Genomic DNA, 22,590 nt, shown 5'->3' on the forward strand with positions numbered 1-22,590 from the left:
TCCACCATTTTGGAAGGCAGTATTCGACTGCCTTGCCCTGACCATGCACATTACACTTCAGCCCTCTCCTTTTATAACCTCTGCTGGATTATGTGCTAGACATACCTTAAGCAGTGCAGTGTTTTCTAGCCATAGCAATACTAGTGGGCAAACGCTAGATAGTCATATACTGGAGGAGTAGGCACCCACCTAAGACAATGGCATGGATAAAAAGCCTAATGTACTGCAATACCACTAGTGAGCTGTATACAACTCTACAGCCACTCGCCTCTAGACAAAAACACATCTGGCAGCCTCTAAGGGCTTACCTTCTGACACAAGGATCCCAGGACTCAGCCACCTAACCAATCTTACTTTACGGGGTATGTGACGGACACTCAACATTTTCAATTACACACATGGGCGTATCACGGTACTTTGGCCTCTGTCTGTGACTCATTGCATTGCTCCCTCTTTGCTCTACATGGAAATTGGTGCTATCAGCGTCTCAAATGTGGCATTTAGTCCTTTTCTAATGTGTAGTTCAATTATGCAATCAATGTTCCTCCCTAATTTTAGGGAGTCCAGGCATGTGAATGTATGGTATGATAAAAAATGATAGTTTCAGAAAATATTTGAAATTAGAAGTTATTAGAAAATGTTCATTAATGGAGTGGAGGTGTTGGTCATGATGGGTAGGTATTGGGCATCAGAAGCCTTTAACAGGTGCACCTATATCGCACCCTGTATACCATGGGTGCACTTAATGTAGAGTGGTTAATGTAGATGTTATGTTTCCAGTTATGACATCTTGCCTGTACTGGGAAGGGCCAACCACTGCCTTGTTTGAAAGTCATGACGACCGTTTAAGCTAAGGGTGAATACCAGCTACAGAAACAGTGTTTCTACTTTAGCCTGTAGGAAATGAGACCCTTCAATACATGAAGTATTTTTTATGAACGATGGATAATGTTCTGATCGTGATTTAATTTGCTGTTTGCCCCAGAATAGCTTGGAAAGGAATAAGCATGTTGTTAAAGAACAGTTTGGGAAACCTTCAGAAATATTCTACACATCTTTATCTAAAATATTTACTGTTTACGTGTTGTGATTTTCTCATGTCTTTCCTCTTAATAGCTCATGAAAAAAAAGTTTTCTATTTTTCACTGTTTATTTGTTAAGAGCTTTTATAAAGTGCTGTGGGTCTCCTTTCATTTACTACAAAGCCCTTAACCTAGTTGTGGACGAGTACAGTACTAGGCAGGGCGCTGGAGTCAGATAGATTGATGATTAATTGTGCCTGAAATTTATCAATCTGCCTTTTGTGCTGGTTTCAGTTAAAGGCAAATCTCTGTAGTTATTTTTTAAAAAGGTTTCTTGAACACCATGTAGTTGTTTTGATTGGCTAAGCAGACCTCAAGCAAAGGGCTCAATTGAGGCATACCGTGGAGCCAGTTTCTATAGATATACCAGTCATTACCCTAGTATGCTTCTTCAAAGTCAGTGTTAGGAGATTTTGAGTTTGATCCTGGAAGCAACAGGTAGCCATTGCAGTATTTCTAGGCTGGTTTGGCATGGCCCTGTTATAGAGGTTAAGTCAAAGTCTGCTTCTCTGGATCGGAGTCTTTTGAATACGGCATTGAATTTTTTGGGGGAATCCATAGTAGATATTACTTCGAGATTCCCCACGATGAATGTTCAAGTCTGATTGAGACTGGACAGTGTTCAGGACTGGGAGGATTTTACAGAGAGCGAGCGTTCACTGATACATGTGGTCCAGGCAAAAAGTGGATATGAGTTTTGCCAGTATACATTTGGAAGTTCTTCTGGCGTTGCTTGGGGAGCTGAGCTGCCGGAATAAGTGGATGTATGTTAAAGGGAAGGTATAAAATGTATTATCCTTGAAATAGACAAGACCGTGGATGTTTGGATGAGTCAAATGATCCAGTGCAGACTTTAAGGCTGTGAATGGAGGGAAATGAAGGGACCGGACCCACTGTGGCACAGTCTGGAAAGGCCTGCTCACTGTTGAAGGTTTTAAAGCAGGATTGTGTACAACAGTGTCATAAGCAGCAGAAAGATCAAGGAGTATAAGGGCAATTTCTGTTGATTTTGTATGATTATCATTAGTATGTCTGTAGTACAAACTGATACTGTTAACATTTTTAATGTGCGCTTACCTGTTGATATTAGTGTTATTTTTCTTTTTACAGCATATTCTCTTCATAGTCTAAATAAGTGTTCTTAGATGTTGGGAAAGTGAGAGCACAAACTCTAGTCTTGCACTCACACTCACACTCACACTCACTGCACGCCTGCTTAAAAGTTTAGTAATTTCAGAAACCTCCAATTTGCCGATTTAACCTGTATAATTTTTAACACCTAGAGAATCTTGTTTGCCGCATATTCGTTTGTTTGTGTCTGCTCTGGCTTGTATGATTGCTCTCAATGGTTCTCACCAACATACTCCATTTATTGACCTACAATGATTGTAACTAAAATATGACTTCTTCTTTACAGTTGTGGGACTGCATTCGAACAACTTTAGATGAGTGGAGTTTAAAGATCAGTCCAGAATTACTTCAGGTAAGGAGCAATTAGCGAACCGTTTTGTTTGACTGGTTTCTGGAGCTTATTCTTGCAGATGAACAATTTTCAGTGGAAGGAAAAGGGCTGGAGAGACGAAGGAAGATCGTTCTATTATGTGAATGACCTTTACTAAGAATCCTCTAGAAAGCAGTGCTAACTAAACTTTATGCAGTGTGCCATTTTGACTTTTTTACTCTAGTAATGAACATATGCCCCCTTAATTCCACTTTTCTTTCCTTAACCCATATTCCTAGAATTCCTCTATTCGGTTTGGTTGTGCATCTTTTCCTCCATTCAGTTTCGTTTTATTAGCATGACATTTCCCACCAGCCAAAGGTCACTGTAACGAATAATATTAGACTGTAACATGTTTCATGACTATTAAAATATGCCGAGATCATCTTTGCACAATAACCTGCTTTCAGTTTCTTAACAATGAAATTGTTTCCTAAAAATTGTGCACGTACGTGTTACTTAATTTTCTGCTATGTTACAGTATTTGCATTACAAGTGTAACTATTACTAGCTTAGGGGCACCAATGTTTATGGTTGACCCAAAAAGGTGGCGGGTTACGTTATGCTTCTGTGATTTGGACTTGTGACCTGTAGGACGCACAAATGTCCTGCATTAAGTAATTAACTTTTGGAAATATTCGACTGGTCACCTTGTGTCTTGTAGTTTGTGTTCCTTTGCTTCGGGCTCATTAAATAAAAAAAATTCAAAGTCGACCTTTTGTGCCCCCATACCATAGCTCATATTAGCATCTCGGGAATTCTGTTGTTGGGACTCATAATAGGATCAGTTGGAACGCATTCGATGTAAGCAACACACATTGTGTCCTGTCACCATTCTTAGTTCCATATCTCGTTTTCTTAAGCCAAGCAAAATGTCTTTTCTTGTATGCAGTGTGCCGTTGATCCTATTTCAGATGGACCATTCCAATTGGGCACAGCTCTTGAAGGGACAGTTCATCTACATATGTTTTGGTACAGACATGACTGGAAGGAAGAACATTGCTGCTACGGTAATCATAGACATTAGTAGCAGGGGACCTGGAGGGACATAAACCATGGCCCATAAATACTTGCACACCTAATCTGATCACAGTGCAGATTGTCCGTATTTGTGCTCAAGTACCTGGCTCGAAGCGGGGGGCGTGGCCAAGGACCCAAAGATGGCGCATGCTTAATCCCTTCGCTCCGGAGGGGCCTACAATTATCCAGGTAAAAGTGTGCCGTCCCCGGGCCGATCGGAGCCGAAGCAGAGGTGATGGCATGGGGGAGTGGTCTTGGGAGCTGCGGAGCCCCCATCCCGACCCTGAGACGTGGTTCCGGGCTGAGCCACCCATCCCTTGGCCGGAGCCGGGATCTTGCGTGGTTACGCGTGCTGCCGCGGAATCAGAGCGGTCGGCTGGGCGAGCCGCGGGAGGCCTGGATCGGGTCTGGCCGCTGGAGCCGTGGCCTGAGAGCGGAAAGCGGAGAGAGCACAAACGGCAGTAGGCCCTGCCGACTGGGGGCCCCGGAAAAGCCCCGGCGGCTGCCAGCGGCTGAGGAACCCCGAGAGACTGGGCCTCGCTGGGCTGCAGGAGGCCGGGGCAAGGAGAGCGGGCGCAGCCCCGAGTTGGGCGGGGGCCGGCCCACAGATACACCAAGCGGACGCCGCTGGAGGTGCTGGTCGCCCGGCTGGGGGCGCGGCCCTGGGATCGCGGTGAGGCCGACTTCCCGGCCAGTTCGGAATCGACAAGGGAATGCGGCGACCTGTGGTGCGGAGTTCGGAGTCGCTGGTGGGGCCCGACCGACTCCTAAGTCAATAAGTGAGCAACTGAGGCGGTGCTATCTGCAAAAGGAGTAAGATATAGACCACCTGGCAAAGGCAGAGCGGTGAGTGCCCCTGACGGTGGGAGGAACCAACGACCTCCGGGTGAGTGGCATAGCGGCTGGGGTGCCTGGAGGGGCTGGGTGCCCAAGTGGTGGTGGAGCGCACCTGGATGGGGCGCAAGCATTACAGAGATGACACCGAAGAGGCAATAGAGACACAAGGAGGGGGTGCAGCAGAGCGGTGACCTACGGCGCCCCGCTGAGACTGAACAGACCCCCAGGGGGACCCCTGAGCCACCGGGGGGCGGCCTCTAGACGTCCCAGTGAGACCCGGAGGGGTGCAGCCCCTGACACAATGCACGTGGAGGAACAGGTGGGACGACCAGGTCCGGAGAGAGTGGCGAACTGCCACGGGCCAGCAACGAGGAACCTCTAAACCCTGCAGAACACACTGAGGATTTGCTGGAAGCTGACAATAGCCTGTGTGGTACCTGTAAGGCCTGCCGGGAATCTGCCCGGGGGCTGCAGTGTGGCCTGCGGCGAACCGGACTCTGGGCTACAGAAGGAGAAAAGTATGCAATAACATTCCAACCCTGCCTTCAACCTGGGGGTGCGACCCCTTATTTACTCAATGTCCCCCAAGAACCGACACGAGCAGAACCATGGACTCCGCAGCACCATCGGGGCACAAAGAAGTGGACCCACAGGGCCACTCGCAAATTAAAGTGCAGGGCACTCTAGACAAAATACTAGGAGCGATCGAGGCTACAAAGACAACATTACAGCACAACATCAATCAGGTCGCAGTCGAAGTGGGTCTACTGAGGGCAGATCACCATAAATTGGTGGACAGGGTTAAAGAAACGGAATCCACATTGGCGGAAATTGTGCCGAAACAGAAAGACCTAACAGCCGAGGTGACATCCCTCACAGAGTGGCACGCCTAGAACAGAGGGCTGAGGATGCAGAGGGGACAAACAGGAGGAACAACGTCTGTGTGGTGGGCCTCCCAGAAGGGGCAGAAGGAGCGAATATGGTGGAATTTCTGGAGAAATGGTTAAGCACGGTAGTGGCACCGGGGTGTCTGACCCCCTTCTACACACTGGAGCGAGCGCACCGGGTGCCGTCAAGGCCTCTCGCCCCTGGTGGGCCTCCCCGTGTGGTGATTGCCAAATTACTGCACTACAGAGACAGAGACATTCTCCTGCAGAGGGCCAGAGAGATGGGCCTGTTTAAAGTAGCAAATGGAGATGTGACACTATTCCCGGATTTCACTCTGGATGTTCAGAACAAGCGAACCTCATTCCTAGCAGTTAAAAGGGCCCTAAGAGAAGAAGGGATCCAATACTCGCTGCTTTATCCAGCCAGGTTAAGAGTGATAATGGAGGGGGAAGACCACTTTCCTTCAATCCCCAGAGGGGGCGTGGGAGTGGCTTGAGACCCGTGGGTCCCAGGTGGGGCGGTGCACAAGAGAGGGCCTGGCTGGGAGCGGGACTCGCTGAGCTCCGAGAGGGCAGCGGCCCAGGGATCGTCCCCACCTGGCGCCAACGCAGATGCAGAAGGAAAAGGGAAGAAAGGCGGCTCTGGAGGCAGCGGCCCAGATGAGCGCAGAGGTGTCCCCCCCTCCCCGGAGGGCTCTTGGGGGGGATCGGACGACACTGTGATGTCCTCGGCGGGGGGCTCGGGTTGCTCGGTGCGTGTCCTGAGGGTGACCCCGCCGACAGCGGACGAACTCGGATAATCCAAACCACAGGAGTGCCCGGAGACATGGTACAACGGGTGAATATGAGGCCCCTCTGGACATGGCCACCCCCGACCGGAACCTCGCCTGTCCAGTCAGGCTGGCGAGAACTGCAGTTACAAGTTTGAAGAAGTTGCACTGTTGCACAGTTTTCTGGGCAACCTACAGTTTGAGAGGCGCCCTGGTGAGCGGGAGTTGGGTTACACAATTACAAGTTACAATGGCGCCGTGGGTGATGAGGACCGACTATAGCAGGGGTCTGAGAATGCGAACGGGCAAGTCGGATGCTGGGGCAGGTCCGGGACGATACCACCAGACTGAAATATTAATGGCAGAATACAACTTTTTAACATGGAACATTCGGGGGATGGGCACACCGGCTAAAAGACATAGAATACTTTCTTACCTAAAGAGAAGGGGCGTACAAGTGGCAATGCTACAAGAGACCCACTTAGCAACAGAGGAGGTGGAGAAACTGAGACGCAGGTGGAGGGGGCAGGTGTTTGCCACAGAGTATTCAGCATACGCAAGGGGTGTAATGATATGGGTTCGAGCAGGGGTCGCCCTTAAAGTAGACTCATCCAATATAGATCGTGAGGGCAAATTTGTGATTATGGAAGGGAAGCTACACGGCACCCCGATTGTTATGAGCTGCATATATGCCCCTAATCAGAACCAGGTCCCCTTTATGACAAGGTTGTCGAGCCACCTTACCCGCCAACATACAGGAGAACTACTAGTCGGGGGGGATTTCAATAGTGTATTAGACATAAACATGGATAGGTCCACACCGCCACTACAAGGGGCAGTGTCAAGTAAAATAGCTAAAAAAAATTGTGAATGGTTAGAAACCTGGGGGCTAGTGTGGATGTCTGGCGGGAGCAACACCAGAATGACGGAGACTACTCGTACTATTCGGGCCTCCACCGAGTCCACACCAGAATTGATAGAGTGGTATGCACGGCAACTCTCATGCGTAATATGACCCATTCTGAATACCTTGGCCGTACTCTATTAGACCATACTCCCTTGTTACCGACATTGAGGGTGACGGAAGATAAGCCCCCCATACCGTCATGGAGACTGACCCCTGCGGCACTTGAAGATCAGGCGTACAAAGACGCCCTAAGACGCCACCTGGCAGAACATATTGAGTCTAATAGGGGATCTACCCCTTCTAGAGCCACGAAATGGGAAACACTTAAGGTAGTGACGAGTGGTTATTGTCTAGGGCAGTCGGTGGGGGTGAGATGTACACTTGAAAGGGAATTGACTACCCTAGAGAATGAAATACATAAGGGGGAACTGAGACAGGGGTCTGACGCTCAGGAGAACGAGGAATATAACCGTGCCCGGAGAGCTCACTCTCAGATCGAAGAACAACTTAGATGCCACAATACGCAAAAATACTTTGCATAGTTACAATCAGAAGAGGGTAGATTGGGGAAAATATTGGCGTGGTTGGTACGTCCGGGGGAGACAGCGAGCCCATCACGAGTGTGCTGGATAAAGAGGGACTCTGCAGACTCCGACAAGGCCCTATAAATGATGCATTCAAGGTATATTATACACACCTGTATGGGAGGCTTGGCGAACTGGGGATGGAGGCCTTTGATAAATTTCTACAGCAAACCCCACTGCCGACCCTGAAGATAGAAGAGAGGGATAGCCTGGGAGGATTAGTGACAGCGGAGGAGATAGGTGAGGCCATATCGCAATTAGCCCCCGGGAAGACTCCGGGCACGGACAGCCTCCCCATGGACTTTTACAAAAAATATAAAACACTACTGGTCCCCCAGCTAGTGGAAATGTACACGGAAGCATTATACCATGGGAAACTGCCAGGTACCTTGCGGGAGGCCTTGGTGATCCCACTCCCCAAGACAAAATCCAAGGAAGCATCGGTAACGGACTTCCACCCCTTGTCGATGCTGAATAGCGATTTTAAAATCCTTAGTAAGATCATGGCCAACCGGTTGCTCCCCCTCATCCACTCTTGTGCACGTAGATCGGAACGGTTTCGTCCCGAATCGTAGCACCTCCCTGAACCTGAGGCGACTTTTCACTGTTCTGCATATGCCCAGTGAAGAGAACCCCCAGCGGGTGTCTTGCTTGCGGTGGACTTCGAGAAGGCCTTTGGTTCGATTAGATGTGACTACCTAAGGGCCGTGATGCTTAGAATGGGACTGGGGGAGGGTTGGGTAAAATTGGTGGACTTGTTATATTCGTCCCCACTGGCAAGAGTAAAGACAGGAAGAACAATATCTGACACATACCCAAGATACCGGGGAACCAGACAGGGATGCCCCCTGTCCCCACTGTTATTCGCCCTGGCCATCGAGCCCCTGGCGGCCCGGCTGCGACGAGATGGGGTGGGTAAAGGAATTGAATGGGGACCAACTGAACATGTCATCTCATTATATGCCGACGATATACTTATTTACCTTGGGGACGGGATGAGTGGACTCCCATGGGCCCTGAGGAACCTGGAACATTTCGGGGTATTGTCAGGGCTTCGCCCTGTAACATGCCCCAGGGATGTGATCTGGGCCCCACAGACCTTCAAATATTTGGGCATTCAAGTATTCCATGATATGGGTGATCTCCGGGATGGTAATCTCGGTAGGGCACTCCGCTCCTTACGGGCTTCAGTCGGGTTCTGGCGATCATTGATGTTAACGATAATGGCCAGAGTAGCATTGTCTAAAATGATTATGCTCCCTCGCCTTCTCTACTACTTCGCTAATTTGCCGTTACTGATCCCTCCGGCGTGGTTCCGCGAGTTGAACACCCTACTTAGGGAACTAATATGGGATGATGGTTGTAGACGCACAGCGCTATGGACCCTTTGTAGACCGACCCATATGGGTGTCATGGGTGCCCCAGACTTCGAAGCATACTACTTGGCGTCCCAACTACAATGGGTGGCCAGCTGGCTCGCGGGTAAGGGACAACTGGACATGTGTACTACCCACGGTGAGATTGACATAGACCGGATTGTCGTACGCATGACAAATAGGAGGATTACCCCCCAAAGGGACAACCTAATGACTAGAGTGGCGATGACAAGTTGGAAAAGATGTGCCAGAAGGGTTGGAGTGGGCCCACCTTATTCCCCAGCATTGCCGTTATCGGTCCTTGCCCTAGATACGGGAGGAAAGGGCCTAGGGGGTACGGGATTGGGACCATGGATGAGAGCGGGAGTGGAGACAGTTGGGGGAACTCTTCCATGAAGGGGTGCTGAAAAACTTCACCGACCTAACAAGCGAAGGAGTTCCCCAGGGACAGTTTTTACTATTTCGGAAGCTAGTACATACCCTGAAAGACTACTGGGACACGATCAACGCGGAACCCACTACCCACAGGGTGTTACACCTCCTGTTGACATCAGGAGAGGAACCCCTTTTGATCACTAAAATATACCAGGCCCAGATTGAGGTTGCACTGGACCTGCTGCATCCCCTGAGAGAAAGATTAGGGAGAACGGTGGGGCGTGATTTGTCAGACGCAGAATGGAGTAGAGCGTTGGCTTATCCCCGGACACTCTCACGTAACACACGATTACGATACATCCAATATAATTACCTACATAGGACGTACCTCACCCCACACCGACTGTTCCTAATATATGGTGGGGCCCTCAAGACATGCCCCAGATGCGGGAACGGGGATGCTGACTTTGACCACATGGTATGGAGATGCCTAGTACTCCAGGTTGGCTGGAGGGCGGCGATAGAAGACCTGTGAAGACTATTTGTGACGGAACTGTCGCCAGCCCCGTTATATGCTTGTTGTACCTCAAGCCTGGTACCCCACAGGGGAAAGTTAGGGGTCACTTCCTGGACCTGGCTCTGGCCCTTTATAGAAGAATGATCACGAAGGGTTGGAAAGCTCCAAGCCATCCTTCGCTGACTAAATGGAGAAGCGACGTTACGAAATGGACCAGGGCCGAATTACAGGTCCTGAAAGGCGAAGAAGCAAGAGGCATCCGTCAAACCCCTATTGCCCCAGAGTGGGAGGACTTGGTGACGAGCTGGGACGACTTGATGAGGAGGCCGGTAACACCCAAAGAGGAACCAGCAGAAATAGAAGTCTAGGAGGACGTAAGGAAGAGATGGCCAATAATACACCCACCAGTATGTGGCCCTAGGGAAGGACCCTGAAACTAAATGTAAGATGGGGACGGAGGCACCAACAAACCACACCGAGTAACTGGCGGGAGGGACGGGTCAGGCACGAACTATCACATACTTGCTAGGAAATGAGGAGAGTACATTGTTTGGGAGACAGCTAGCCACTTAGAGTCCTGGGAGAGACTTGCCCCAAAAGCTGTAGTGTCCCACCCACACAATGCCAACATGTTTAAAGTTAAGTTAAGTCTGTTATGGAGCCATAAAAACCAAAATGGTATTACAGAACCCACGTGTGAGGGAATCTCTAATGCAGAAACGTTAGCGCACCAGGTTCTGAGACAGTTTAATACTATATAGCAGTCATAATGAATAATAAGTTGAGAACCCAAGTATTTGTAACACTTTGATATGATATTTATCTGTTTAACAATGTATATGATGAGAACAAGATGATGCCATAATCTGATTTGCAAGTGTACGACAGCAAATTGTTAATAAAAATATATTTGGAAAAGAAAAAAAAAGTACCTGGTTCAAAGCCCCGAACTGATGGTTACTCCCTGAGAACTGTGCCCACTTCACCTAACTCATGCAAGTCACTGTCCATTTCTTTGCATTTTCGCCATCTACAAATTAGGACGGTTTCAGAGTAAGTAAAATCATTGCCTTCTTGGGAAGAAGCTTCCTTCTACAGTTTCATGCGTATTGTATTGGTCTCAGTGATGCCAGATTGCAAGGAGATTGAAACTTTAAAAGGTATTTGTGCCTGGGTTACCCGAGATGGGGAAGTAGGTGGCTTGGCAGTTGCAGGTATCTCCTTCGGTAGCTGTGCGACAGGTAGACTGTAAGGATGATGTACGCAAGATGTGAAGAAAGAGATGCAGGCTTATGGTATATCAATGTAAAATTGTTGTGAGCGCAGTGATTCAGCTTAGGTGAGGTGGCATATCTCTCCATGTCTATTCTTGGGTGTTGATGCTGCAGAAGCTTACCAGAAATTGACCAGCCTTTCCACATAGCAGTTTTTCAAGAGCTTTGTAGTGTATCTCTTTGCAGGATACTTTTACCACATTGAGAGTTACTTTAATGCTAGCCGTGCTCCGGCTGATCTAGATTTGTGTTGGCTGGATGTTATGTAGATTGGTAGTAGGTGCAATGCTAGTAGTGCAGGACGTGTCCCTGTCCATAGGCTGTTGCTGATAAACAGTGCTGGGGTATTTGCTACAATAAGCAGCTTCTTTAAAAAAATAATACAATTTCCCTTAAAAGCCTCCTTCCAGAAACCCTCTTAGGGATCTGTTTGCATAAACATAGGTCACAAAAGGATTATATGTATGTGTACGCTAGGATTGATATACAGTTATCAGTTGATTGCACATGTAAATTGGGTGAATGGCATGTGTGGGCCATGAAGCAGTATTTTCCTAGTCCTTGCTCGTATTTTGACCTAGAATGCATTACTCATTACTGGAGCAAAGCCAGTTAAGTGGATAACTTTTGACAGATTGGAAGCTGGCAAAGTTAAGTGGCATACTCATTTAATCACCCCAGAATGTTTAACTTTTTCTGTATGATTACAGAATACATTAACTACTAGGGCTTCAGAAAAGGTCTGTGGCTTAAGTGAAAGGGAGAACGCCGGGCACTCACATTTTACACACTCCATCTGTGGGGAACAATTGAATGATCTCATATTCAGTATTGACCTTGCATTCTGAAACAAGATTTGCTGCCCTCCAACCCATTTGCAACTACGTTCAGTGTCCAAGGGAAACACTCAGTGATAGATTACATATTGGTCACAAACCGACACGCCGCAAGGGCTGGAAATGTTTTTACCCACACGATTGCATGCAGTGATCACTACCCCCTGAGCCATGGACCTGGATATGGCATCCAGGGATTTTTTTTATCCCAAGCACCACTCCCCAACTACTGTATGGTGGGAACTATGGACATTAATAGACTGAACGGGTATACCTTGCGCTGGTCAAAGATTGATCCCCAAGAGTTTCTATTAAAAAAAAAGTTGATCTGTGGTTGTACGCAGGCTTTTGAAAGTTGTCTAGATCTGGGTTCTCTCGCCGAGGATATCATTGAGAGTTTCCAAAACATTGCTGGGGATGTTAAGGAGGGACTAGTAATTACAGGTGGGGACAGCAGCAACAACAGGTTGAGAGGGTGGTTTGATGAACATTGTACCAAGGCCTATAGAACGCTGAAATTTGCACTACAAAAATGACCACGCTGCATAAACTAAATGAGGGTTGCCAGGAAAAACTATAAGCATGTTTTAATGCAGAGGAAAACAGTATTAAAAGAACATCTATGGGACAAACTGCATGAAGCAAGCACTAGTAAAGACCCTGCAGCTTTTTGGCAGGTAACTAATTCACCCTACCTCCAGCCTGATACAGGACCACACCTTGAAGTGGCTATTAGTGAGGGAGACTGGATGGGTCCCTTTTTCAATATTTTTTCCAGTCCTATTAACAGGTTAAGGCTGACTGTAGATGTTGTGACTGAAAGCAATTTGTTTCCCCTCATTACTTTCCTTATCAAGCTGGCATTTACCTTGGATGAGATTATTGCTGCCCTAAATGCAAGCAAAGCTGGCAAGGCACAGGGTTCGGTCTTCATCCCTGTAGATCTGTTTAAAGCCAACACGACCTTCTGGGGGCCACTGCTTATTCAAGTCCTGAATGCATGTTGTCAAATTGGCCTACTGAAATCTTGTAGGGAATCAATCATTGTCCCAATCTTCAAAAAGGGAGATAGACATAGCCCCACTTGTTACCGTCCTACCTCCCTCCGAGATTTGATGCTGAAAGTGGCAGGTCGCGTTATCTTGAACAGACTACAGGAATAGGCCCAGGACAAGAATGTCTTATCGGACTTACAGTACGGGTTCCGGGCGGGAGTAGGAACCGTGGAACAGAGTCTGAACCTAAGCTTGCGGATTGAGAAATGCACCACTATCAAACAAAGGAGATTGTACCTGGTCTTTGTTTATTTAACTGCTGCCTTTGACTGCGTAATTCATACCAAAATATGGGCAATCATGGGGAATGTGAGGGTGGACCTACCGATCATACAATTTCTCAGGGAAACATATCATGGATGCAGTGTCAGAGTGTGATACGGACTAAAGGGCGAATGTACCCAGCCTTTTGGCATAGAGAGGGGTGTATGGCAGAGTTGTGTTCTGGCACCCATTCTCTTTTCCTTATACATGAATAGTCTGGGTAATGTACTATCTGCTAATTGTAACAACCTGCCCCAAATAGGGTCCCGGTCCGTTCCCGCCCTTCTGTATGCTGATGATGCTGTCCTAATGCCGCGAACCCCCCTCCCCCTGCACAGCAAAAGTTACTAACATGCTTTGTGTCCTATATGGAGGAACTGGGGCTGTTAGTCAATAAAAGCAAGACATTTGCTATGAGGTGCGGGAAAGTGTTACCGAAAACCCCCAGCCTCATGATAAAAAGATTCTAGAATTGATTACGTTCCGTCCTTTTCCTACCTGGGGATCATGTTTGACGTAAAAGGGACATGGCAGATGGCAATTAGAATCAGAGGGCTACACTTCCAGAAAACTATTGCAGCCTTACGCAATTTTGCTTGCAAGATTTAGAAACCCCTTAGTCAGATACTGACAGCGTCTAAGGCCAATTGTATGTCAACAGCCATGTATGGGGCAGGTCTTTGGGGGCATGTAAACAATGACTCCCTACAGTTTATAGAGAATGCCTTCCTGAAGTATCTTCTTTCTCTCCCACTCGGAATTAGGGGTCCTGCTAATTTCAAACCTAGTTAAAGCTCAACCGATTTTGCTATGGCACAAGATAATGGACTTCTGAATACACCAAGCTGAATCAAGTGATTATATGGGACTGCCTTAGGTCCTCTAATGTAGGAAGAGTAAAATGGTTGGTTTACATAAAAAAATGTATGAGTGATCTAGGACACCCAGGCTACTACTATAAACCCGAAACCATACGAGCTGTCACAAGAAAAAAACCTGAAAGACTGCTTGTCACATTTAGAAGTACTAAGTCTAACTGTTGAACTGCTTAAGCCAAGTGCTTTTGAAAAACAGTTGATGTTAACCTCACCTGGGATGCAACTATATCTAAAGGAGGTGAGCAACGAACAGCACAGATTTGTTTTAACCAAGTTTAGGCTAGATCTTTTCCATCACTTGGTGAGTTTTCCAACCACAAATGACTGGTCGAGGCCTATGGCCAAATGCCTGTGTGATATGACTACGGAGCAAAGTTCTTTCCATAAGATTCTATTTCGTTCATTGTATAACTCTCCAGGAAAGATAGTTCTGCTGCCATTACTGAGATCCATGGACTTGATGCAGTGTTGACCAGCTTATGTGTTCTTACAGTCTTTGCCAACCATATACATTTGTAACATCATGTCCAAATTCTTATGGGCTAATCTTAGACACAGAAAAATAATAATAGTTTGCTAGTGACTGAGAAGTAAATTCTATAACCATAGAATATGCAACCTGCTGGGTGATCTCAATAATTTTATTATTGTTTTATTTCTTGTGTTTTTATGACATTATTCTGAAAAGATAGTATACATATATATTTTATCTTTCTTTTTAATATTTTGGCACAGCTTTGAACTACAAAACCCTGTATTTTACAGTTTTATTTGGACCCAACACCATGTATTCTACCTGAGTTTAATGCTTTTTCTTTTATGTTTGGTCTGTAGTTCATGTATTGCTTTAGTTTTTGTTGTTCATATGCTTTTATGACAATTTGTTGAATAAAGCTTATTTGATTGACATTAGCTACTCAAGTGGGCCCTGGCCCAGAAATATTTATGCAATGACACCGAACTGTGTTAAAAATTGCAAAGGCTTTGGCAGGGTGGCAGTGGGGAGTGTTGGAGCTGCTTTGTTTTTGCTTTAATTTCTCAAATAAGCTATGCAGTTTTTTAAAGACGATTTAAGCTTCCAGTCTGGTTTCAACAGTGCATGTTTTGAAGTCTTGAATCTTATTGTAGGGTTGTAAAATCCAAACTGTGCATTGCATGTTTTTCAGGCATTGTAGCGTATCCTGCGCTATGGGGGTTGGCACCTTAATTTGTATGAGCTCAGTGTTACACATAAAATCGAAATGATCATCGCCTGCATGAGAAGCCACACCTTCAAGTCATTGACCCTTTGTTGCAAAAAGTGTTTTTCTCTTTTTAGTTCTTACAATTTTAATTATTTTTTGCTTTGACTCAAGAATGTGACGGCTACTGAGAAATGGAGAAAACAAATTTATTGTGATTTGTGTTTTTGCAGGAATCACCAAGCATCCTGGAATGTAGTGTGGCCCAGGCTACAGAAACCATTAACCCTGAAGAAAGGGAAGAAATGAAAGTATCTGGTAAGGACAAAATGCCTCTTGTTATTTTTACCATTACTGATAAGCATTGAGTGAATAGGTGTGCCTGTAGCTGGAAGGATCTGGCATACTTTCATACTTGATGCTGGTGTTTATCATCCACCTTGCTTGTAGAGAAGCCGTGACTTACAGTGGGTCCATTCACAGTTTATTGTGTTGGGTTAACCGAGGTGTGTGCCAGAAAAAAAGCCCTAATGTACACGTGCGTCATCCGTGCAAGGTTCACTGAACAAAGAGGTAAAATAAATGCGTACAGAAGTTTGTCGCTAAAGGTATGAGCGTGCTTGAAGAGCTGATGAATGTAGCAAAGCGTTGGAGTCTGCTGGGGCATGCCATGTAGATTTGGTGTATGTGGGTAAAATAAGACATTCCGAGGCGGTCCCAAAGGCTAATAATACTCTTGCTACCTACATTCAAGTCTAAACTTTACATCTGAAAGATCCTGGAGTAAGTTGTGTAGAAACTGAAGAGCACTTGCACATGAGGCACTTGCAAGATGTGTGTAAAATTGGTAGATTGTGGAAGAAAATGATAATTCCGAAGAGAAGGCTGCTAGACAGCCGAAACGCGTTGTGTTAATAAATACTTTTGCTTTTTGGATTCCTGAGTGTGCGTTATCTACTTGAACTTTTGGACTTGGTATATATATATATTTATATATATGCACTTACCTTAAGCAATACATGTACTACACAAATCGCATTATATTTTAAGCTAATTGGGAAGTCAAAAGTATCAAGCACGTGTAAAGTTAAAGTGGCTTTTTCAGCATATTTGTGAACCATGTGGATTTAGATAATGCGAACCAACTAGAGTAAGGAACCCTTTGCAGTGATACAGATAATAGAATGCAGTGAGGATGTTGGAGTGGGCACTGGCGGGTGCAAATCAGCATGGCAGTATAAAGATGAGGGTGTAGGGTGGCTGAGAGAAGGTGGGTGGAGCTGGGGATAGTGCCTTGATTGACAACTACTAAAGTGGATTGAGGATGGACGAACTGCTGCGCGAGCGGCAGCATGGGAAGCGGAGCAATATCATTTCAGCATGGAAAAGATTGGGGGAGGGGCAGTGTCGTAAGAAGGGCTGCGCACAGGTGTAAGATTGAGTTTGAGAGGGGAGAAGAGTGCATGGCCTACTAATGAGCACAGGGTTCATGGTCAAAGAGTTAAGTTTGAGTGTAAAAAAGCATAGTTTGCCTTTGTTCAGTCATTTAATAAAAGGGTGAGTGACTGTTTAATTAAATATTTCCTAATGAATGAAGGGTAGTCCAAGAGTAGTAGCACATCTGACTAAACGTTAGTCCTTGGCAGCCATGAAGATCTAACTGTTATAGCGCTTTATCAAATCTGACTCACTAAACTGTGTCTTGGATTCCAACGTTCAGTGAAAATAAGACAGTTTGATGCTTAGAAAAGTAGTAACTGAACATGGAGGGCCCTATTTACAAATAAGTAAAAATCCACATGCAGAGATTAATACTTGAGTTTGAACATACTTTTACACTTTATTACAGTTCACAAATATTTCCCGTAGCACGAGAGCTGCGCTAGGTGTAGTTTTCCAAGCATATTACTGGGAATGTCATGTGATATTTTTATGACTTGCCTCTTCCCAATGTGCAATTGGACGTAAGTGCACAACTGCAAACTGTAAAAAGCAGCCAGATGAGGACATCCACATATTTTCTTTTTTTCTCCACAAGGAGAACATTTTCCCCTCGTTGAAACTTCTTCCCCGAGACCCCAAACAAGTAAATGTCTTTCCCTTCCCATTCTGGATGGGGAGTTACTTCAGCCCTTCTCTGAAGCGAACTGAAATAGGATTTTAAGAACCAGCCCTCCTTGTATTAGTCATGCCAACTGTAAACTGGGTTAATGATTTAGGCCGTGGGTATGAGTGTCCCAGTAAATGTTAATATGAGCAGTAATTTTTGTTACTGAATGTCAGAATTACTCGTTTTGCAGCAAAGGTTGCTCACCACATTTTTTCCTTCCATCAATTCTTACAAGAAAAACCTTCTAAAATGTATTAGTGGCAAAATGTATGGTAAATACCGGGACAAGGAGTTTTGGTGCTCTTTCATGGCAGATACTCTGTCTAACCACAGAGGCCTCATCCTTTACCCCACGCACCAGACTAGATCAAGAAACCTTCACAAAGCAGTGCTTCCATGCACCATTAGGGGATGCCATGTGGCTCTCCATGCTGACATCTGTTTCTTTCTTGACTGTCTGTGCCCTCAAACGCGGAGCCCAAAAAACAAGCTTAAGTACCAGTGTGCAGATCTCTAGTTTGGGACCATTTTAGAAATCAAATAAGAGGCTATTCCACAGAACGGGGATGCGAGAGGACAATGAGGAATCTTGAGATAGCATAGCTTCCTAAAAAAGAGCCTAATCAAAGGTAAGTAACTTGTTCTTTTAATGGATACCTCTAACTGAAGATTCCTCATCTAAAACATATCTCCTAAGGTGGAAGGTCTACAGAAGGGGCTCAGACCAAAAAGTCTGGCAGGACCGAACAGGCGAAATGCCTTTCTTGTCAGACCTGGCTGTCGAGGCTGAAGTGCTTCGTAAAGCATGGAGGCTGATGCAGCAGGGTTGTTGGACTGGGGTGAAAGCTGTCCCTGATAATCTGGATGGTGTCTGCTTGAACCCAGTCCCCAAGCTTGAAGGACTGTGGTGCCTGCTGCAGGGATGAGGGAGGAATGCATTCGATGTACACCAACCTCCTAATATGGATATATCTGAAGGGGAAATGCCTGGCAGGCACCAAAAGCCCCAAGGAACGTGCTGTGGCTCGGCTGTCCTTAAAGCATTCCAGGGCTGAATCTGCTGCCTTGCCAAGCAGACGAGACCCATCCACAAGTTGTATATGTAAGGGATGCCTAGACATCCCCAGGGATCCTGTAAACCTGATCCAGGCATGGTGTTGGAGCACCACACTAGTGCCAACTGCCTTATCCAACAAATCTGTAACATCCAGCCCAGTTCTAATGACGCACTTGGCTGCATCTTGGCCACCATGAATAGGTTTAGCTGACCGCGTCCCAGAGGGCATGAGTAGGCAACTGGCATTGACTGATGTTGAGACTTGGCTCAAGACTGGGCTGGCTAATGAGAACAGACATTTCCCTACTCCCCAAGTCTCGTCTATTCTCTGTCCGGGGTGGTTTAGGTGGGGGGGGGGGGTCCATAACGGGAAACACATTGGGGTTTACCTTGCTTGGTGGAAGCTTGAATCGCCAGATTCTGGAGTTGATGTGTCATAAAGTCATGGTTGCCTGGTGCTGGACTATGGCGTTTGGCAACTGGTCTGTTGATAGGAAAGCAAAAACAAAGCATCGCTGAAGTGCCCATCAATGGGCAATTAATGGCCTCTTTGAATGGCAGCAAGGGCTCAGAAGAAGCTTGCCCATACTGTAACACCTCTGATAGTACATCCGTTTCCACTTCCACAGATGAGAGTTGTAGGCCAAAAACTTAGCTACACATCTAATCAGTGCAGCAAAAGAAGCACTTTCCACTTTTGGTGGGAAGGGTTTGGGGTAAGTCAACCCAGTGTCAGCGGAAGTACCCAGACCAGTGATCTCCTGTAGGCCCATGTAGAGGTGGTCATCATCATCCTCCCCATTATCTCCACTGTCATCTCCGAAGGATGACCGACTCTGATCAGAGCCTGAGCCAAAAATTTGATGGAGCACCTGAGGGCTCCTCCGTGGTAGAGGCACTGTTTAGAATGAATCTGATTGGAAGGGGGAACAGGTGCATCAAAGTGGATTCAGGATCCAACCTCTGTCTAGGCCAAGGTGAGTTTGACTCAAAGTCTGACACCAGTATTGGTAGAAAGTCCTCCGCTGGTAACCTCGGGCCGGCATTGAAGTCTAGGTGAAGTCCGCATCGAAGTGGGTACTGAGGACTGATCCACCAGTCCTAACCCAACTGGCCCCGTGCATATCCATGGTCCCTGAAGGCACGCCAGAGGGAACTGGAAGATTGTCAAACACGTGCAGTATGACCTCGCTAAAGCCATCAATTTATTGTTGCACCATCAATGACCTGGGAAACTGAGTGCATCGAGACTTATTGTGGGATGACTCCTTGTTTGATCAGGAGTGAGACAGAGTGGCATATTGACACCCTCACAACTTCGCTGGAGATAGAGAATGGCTGGATGGGGACGAGTCCTGCTTGGCTTTCTTGTGTTTTCTTTTCAACTTGGACTGTGACGAGGACCTGTTGTGGAACGGGTCTATGCTCTCGACTCTAAGTGGGACTTATGCGGTTTCTTCTGGTGTTCGGTGATATATAACTTCACTTCATGTTCACGGATTGCCTTCGGACTTATGAGGCCACATTCTTCACATGACATTGATTCCTCCCTGAGCCTAATCTTCAAAGGCATACTTTGTGTGCGTCTATCACAGACATTTGTTTGCAACATTCCTTGCATGATTTAAATCTTGTAGTTTTTGGAGGAGGTCTTTTCCCTTGCACACTGGTTGAGAATTGAAAAGAAAGTCTCATAAACAGTCGAGGAAAAGAGGAGAGCAGAGCTCCAGATCATGTTTGAAGGTGCAGAAAGAAAGGGACTGATGTCATCATTCAGGGGTGGCACTTGCACGTGTCTCCATTTGTCATTTCTGGATGGAACTAAGTCAGCGCAGAGCTGCACTGTGCCACCTACTGGCGTTCAAGAGCACTACTGTGTGAGTTTAAAAATCCAGTCTGGTGCCTGCGGGTATTTTAAAGGTGAAGAATCTGCAGCTAGAAGTATCCATCTCACTCAGATGTTAAGACACATTTTTTGTGGTAACACTCGTATTAGATGCTGTTTATTGCACCTGATGAACTCCAATATGCTGCTGTCTGATTTTATCCAGTGCGATGAATATTGCAGAATCCTCTAGGGCCTCATAATTTGGTCTAATTTGGGTACTTTCGTGAGTTTAATACATAAATGCTTCTTCTATATTGATAGCCTAGTGTAGGTTATAGTTTCTAAAATATGCCTGTGAGTTGACCTAATTATTTCCATACACGAATGGTCAAAACCCGATTTAACTTTCATATGACATAAGCATGGATTATAATATTATTATAATACATTGTCACATTGTAGTGGGTGTGCTGATGAACTAACACTAGTGAAGTAACTGTCTATGCTTGAGTGCTCCTCTTGTGGTTAATTGCACATCTACAGAGTTCTCCAACTCTTATATTTTATATTCAGTGATCAAAGCGGAGTCCTTTGCATGCAATATCTGTCAGTTCCGTGAGCTAGTCACTTGTTTATACTGATCCAGTTAGTAAAGGTACATTTGTGGATACCCCCTAGTTTACGTCAAACACAGTATTTGGTATCCCTAAGTTTAGGTATACCAAATGTACAACATAAACCAAATGAATAATGTTGGAGGAGGTGCCCAAAAAATTGAGGCAAATCGAACTTCAGAATAACGCCTCTTGAAAAATCTAGACCATTCCTGGAATCGGTCTTACAGCAGATCACAGGTGCTTTAAAAGAACGGTCTTTATAAATTGATATCTTGTGTATTACAATATGTAAGTTTAACCAAGAGCTTTCCATGAGTTTTTCTAAACCCAAAATGTAACCCAAAATATAGTTTCCTGACTATATTAAACTTATGTGATCCTGCCATATGGATTTTACATTCAGTGTCCAATTTCATTGGTCTTTCTCTGTTCTGTCTCTAACCAGTGCTTTTAGTATGCAGTTCTTTTATGGATTAAGGCAAAGTATATGACTTCTGGAGTCCTTAATGTGACATAAATTGTGCATGTCCTCCATGGGTGTGGAATTTTATAACATATCTACTCATCTCAGAGACAAAATGCTTCAGAAATCTACATCTCCAGATAAAATAAAAAAGCTTATTTGGTTCCAAGGAGTGAGGTGACAAATTATGTATGGTTGGGTTCTCGTTATGTCACACCTTTGATAAAAGCTTCTCTGTTTATGCTTGTGCTCTAATTATGCCAATTTGCTGATTGTACTGGACTTAGAATATACCAGGGATCTGCTTAGGAGGCTCTGATTATGAATGTGATTGTTTTAGGCCAGGTTTCTAATCCGGGCGCGGCTCCAAACATGTCAGCACTTTAATTTAGCTAGAGTTAAGATAGCTGCAGATTTCAGGATGTATCATTGTTCTAATTGTACCATTGCTCTGTTATTTAACTTTCTGGGAAAGCGTCTGCTTCGTGAATTGCTCTGAAAAATGTACTTTCTACAAAATGTTATTGTAAGTGAACCCAGATCATACCTGTTCAGCTGGCAACACAGCTTCTGGACTGCACCAGCCGCCCACATTATGACCTTCTCCACTTGACTGCATTGGGTAAACTTGAGCAAATCATGTCCTTTCACTGTGCGTTAGTTCCCTTGTTTTCCAAACCCTTTATCAGTAACTGAGCATTTACATTTGACCACTAAATTACCTCTGCAGGGCTTGTTAGCCTGAATGTTATGGGCCCAATTCTTGAAGCTATGTATACATGTCAGATTGGCTTACATGCTCAATTGTTTGCTTTGCATGCATAAAATCATTTACCAACGTGAATATTTTCGTGTGGGGCAAATATACTAATTGGTTGGAAACAGGTGGTAGTTCTAAGACTAGAATTCCAGCTGTTTGTGCACACCCAAACAACGTGAATGTTTAAGGGTGTTCATCAACTCCTCTCCAACTTATACCACCATGACAAATGTTGGAAATGCATTCCCAACAAAGGCAAAAGTAACATTATTGTAGCAGAGGAGTTTCTCTGGAGTGTGAGAATATATACCCCCTTGGGAGGGGTAAGAAAAACAATTTTAACGCTAGAATTTGCAATTCCTTGATTAAATGAGCAAATTCATAGTTGGATGTTTCTTCATGCAAAAATGG

General features: G+C 45.6%; 1 protein-coding gene across 1 annotated transcript in view; it reads left to right on the plus strand.

The window, feature by feature from the left end:
- The window catches only part of GCLM (glutamate-cysteine ligase modifier subunit), a 120,102-nt gene that overhangs the window by 54,119 nt on the left and 43,393 nt on the right, over positions 1-22,590 (plus strand). The window contains exons 2-3 of the mRNA XM_069231422.1: positions 2,500-2,565; positions 15,578-15,662. Of these exons, the coding sequence (XP_069087523.1) occupies positions 2,500-2,565; positions 15,578-15,662 (151 nt within the window). The remainder of the gene's footprint in view (positions 1-2,499; positions 2,566-15,577; positions 15,663-22,590) is intronic.

Source organism: Pleurodeles waltl, chromosome 4_2, assembly GCF_031143425.1.
Source record: "Pleurodeles waltl isolate 20211129_DDA chromosome 4_2, aPleWal1.hap1.20221129, whole genome shotgun sequence".
Taxonomy (NCBI): domain Eukaryota; kingdom Metazoa; phylum Chordata; class Amphibia; order Caudata; family Salamandridae; genus Pleurodeles; species Pleurodeles waltl.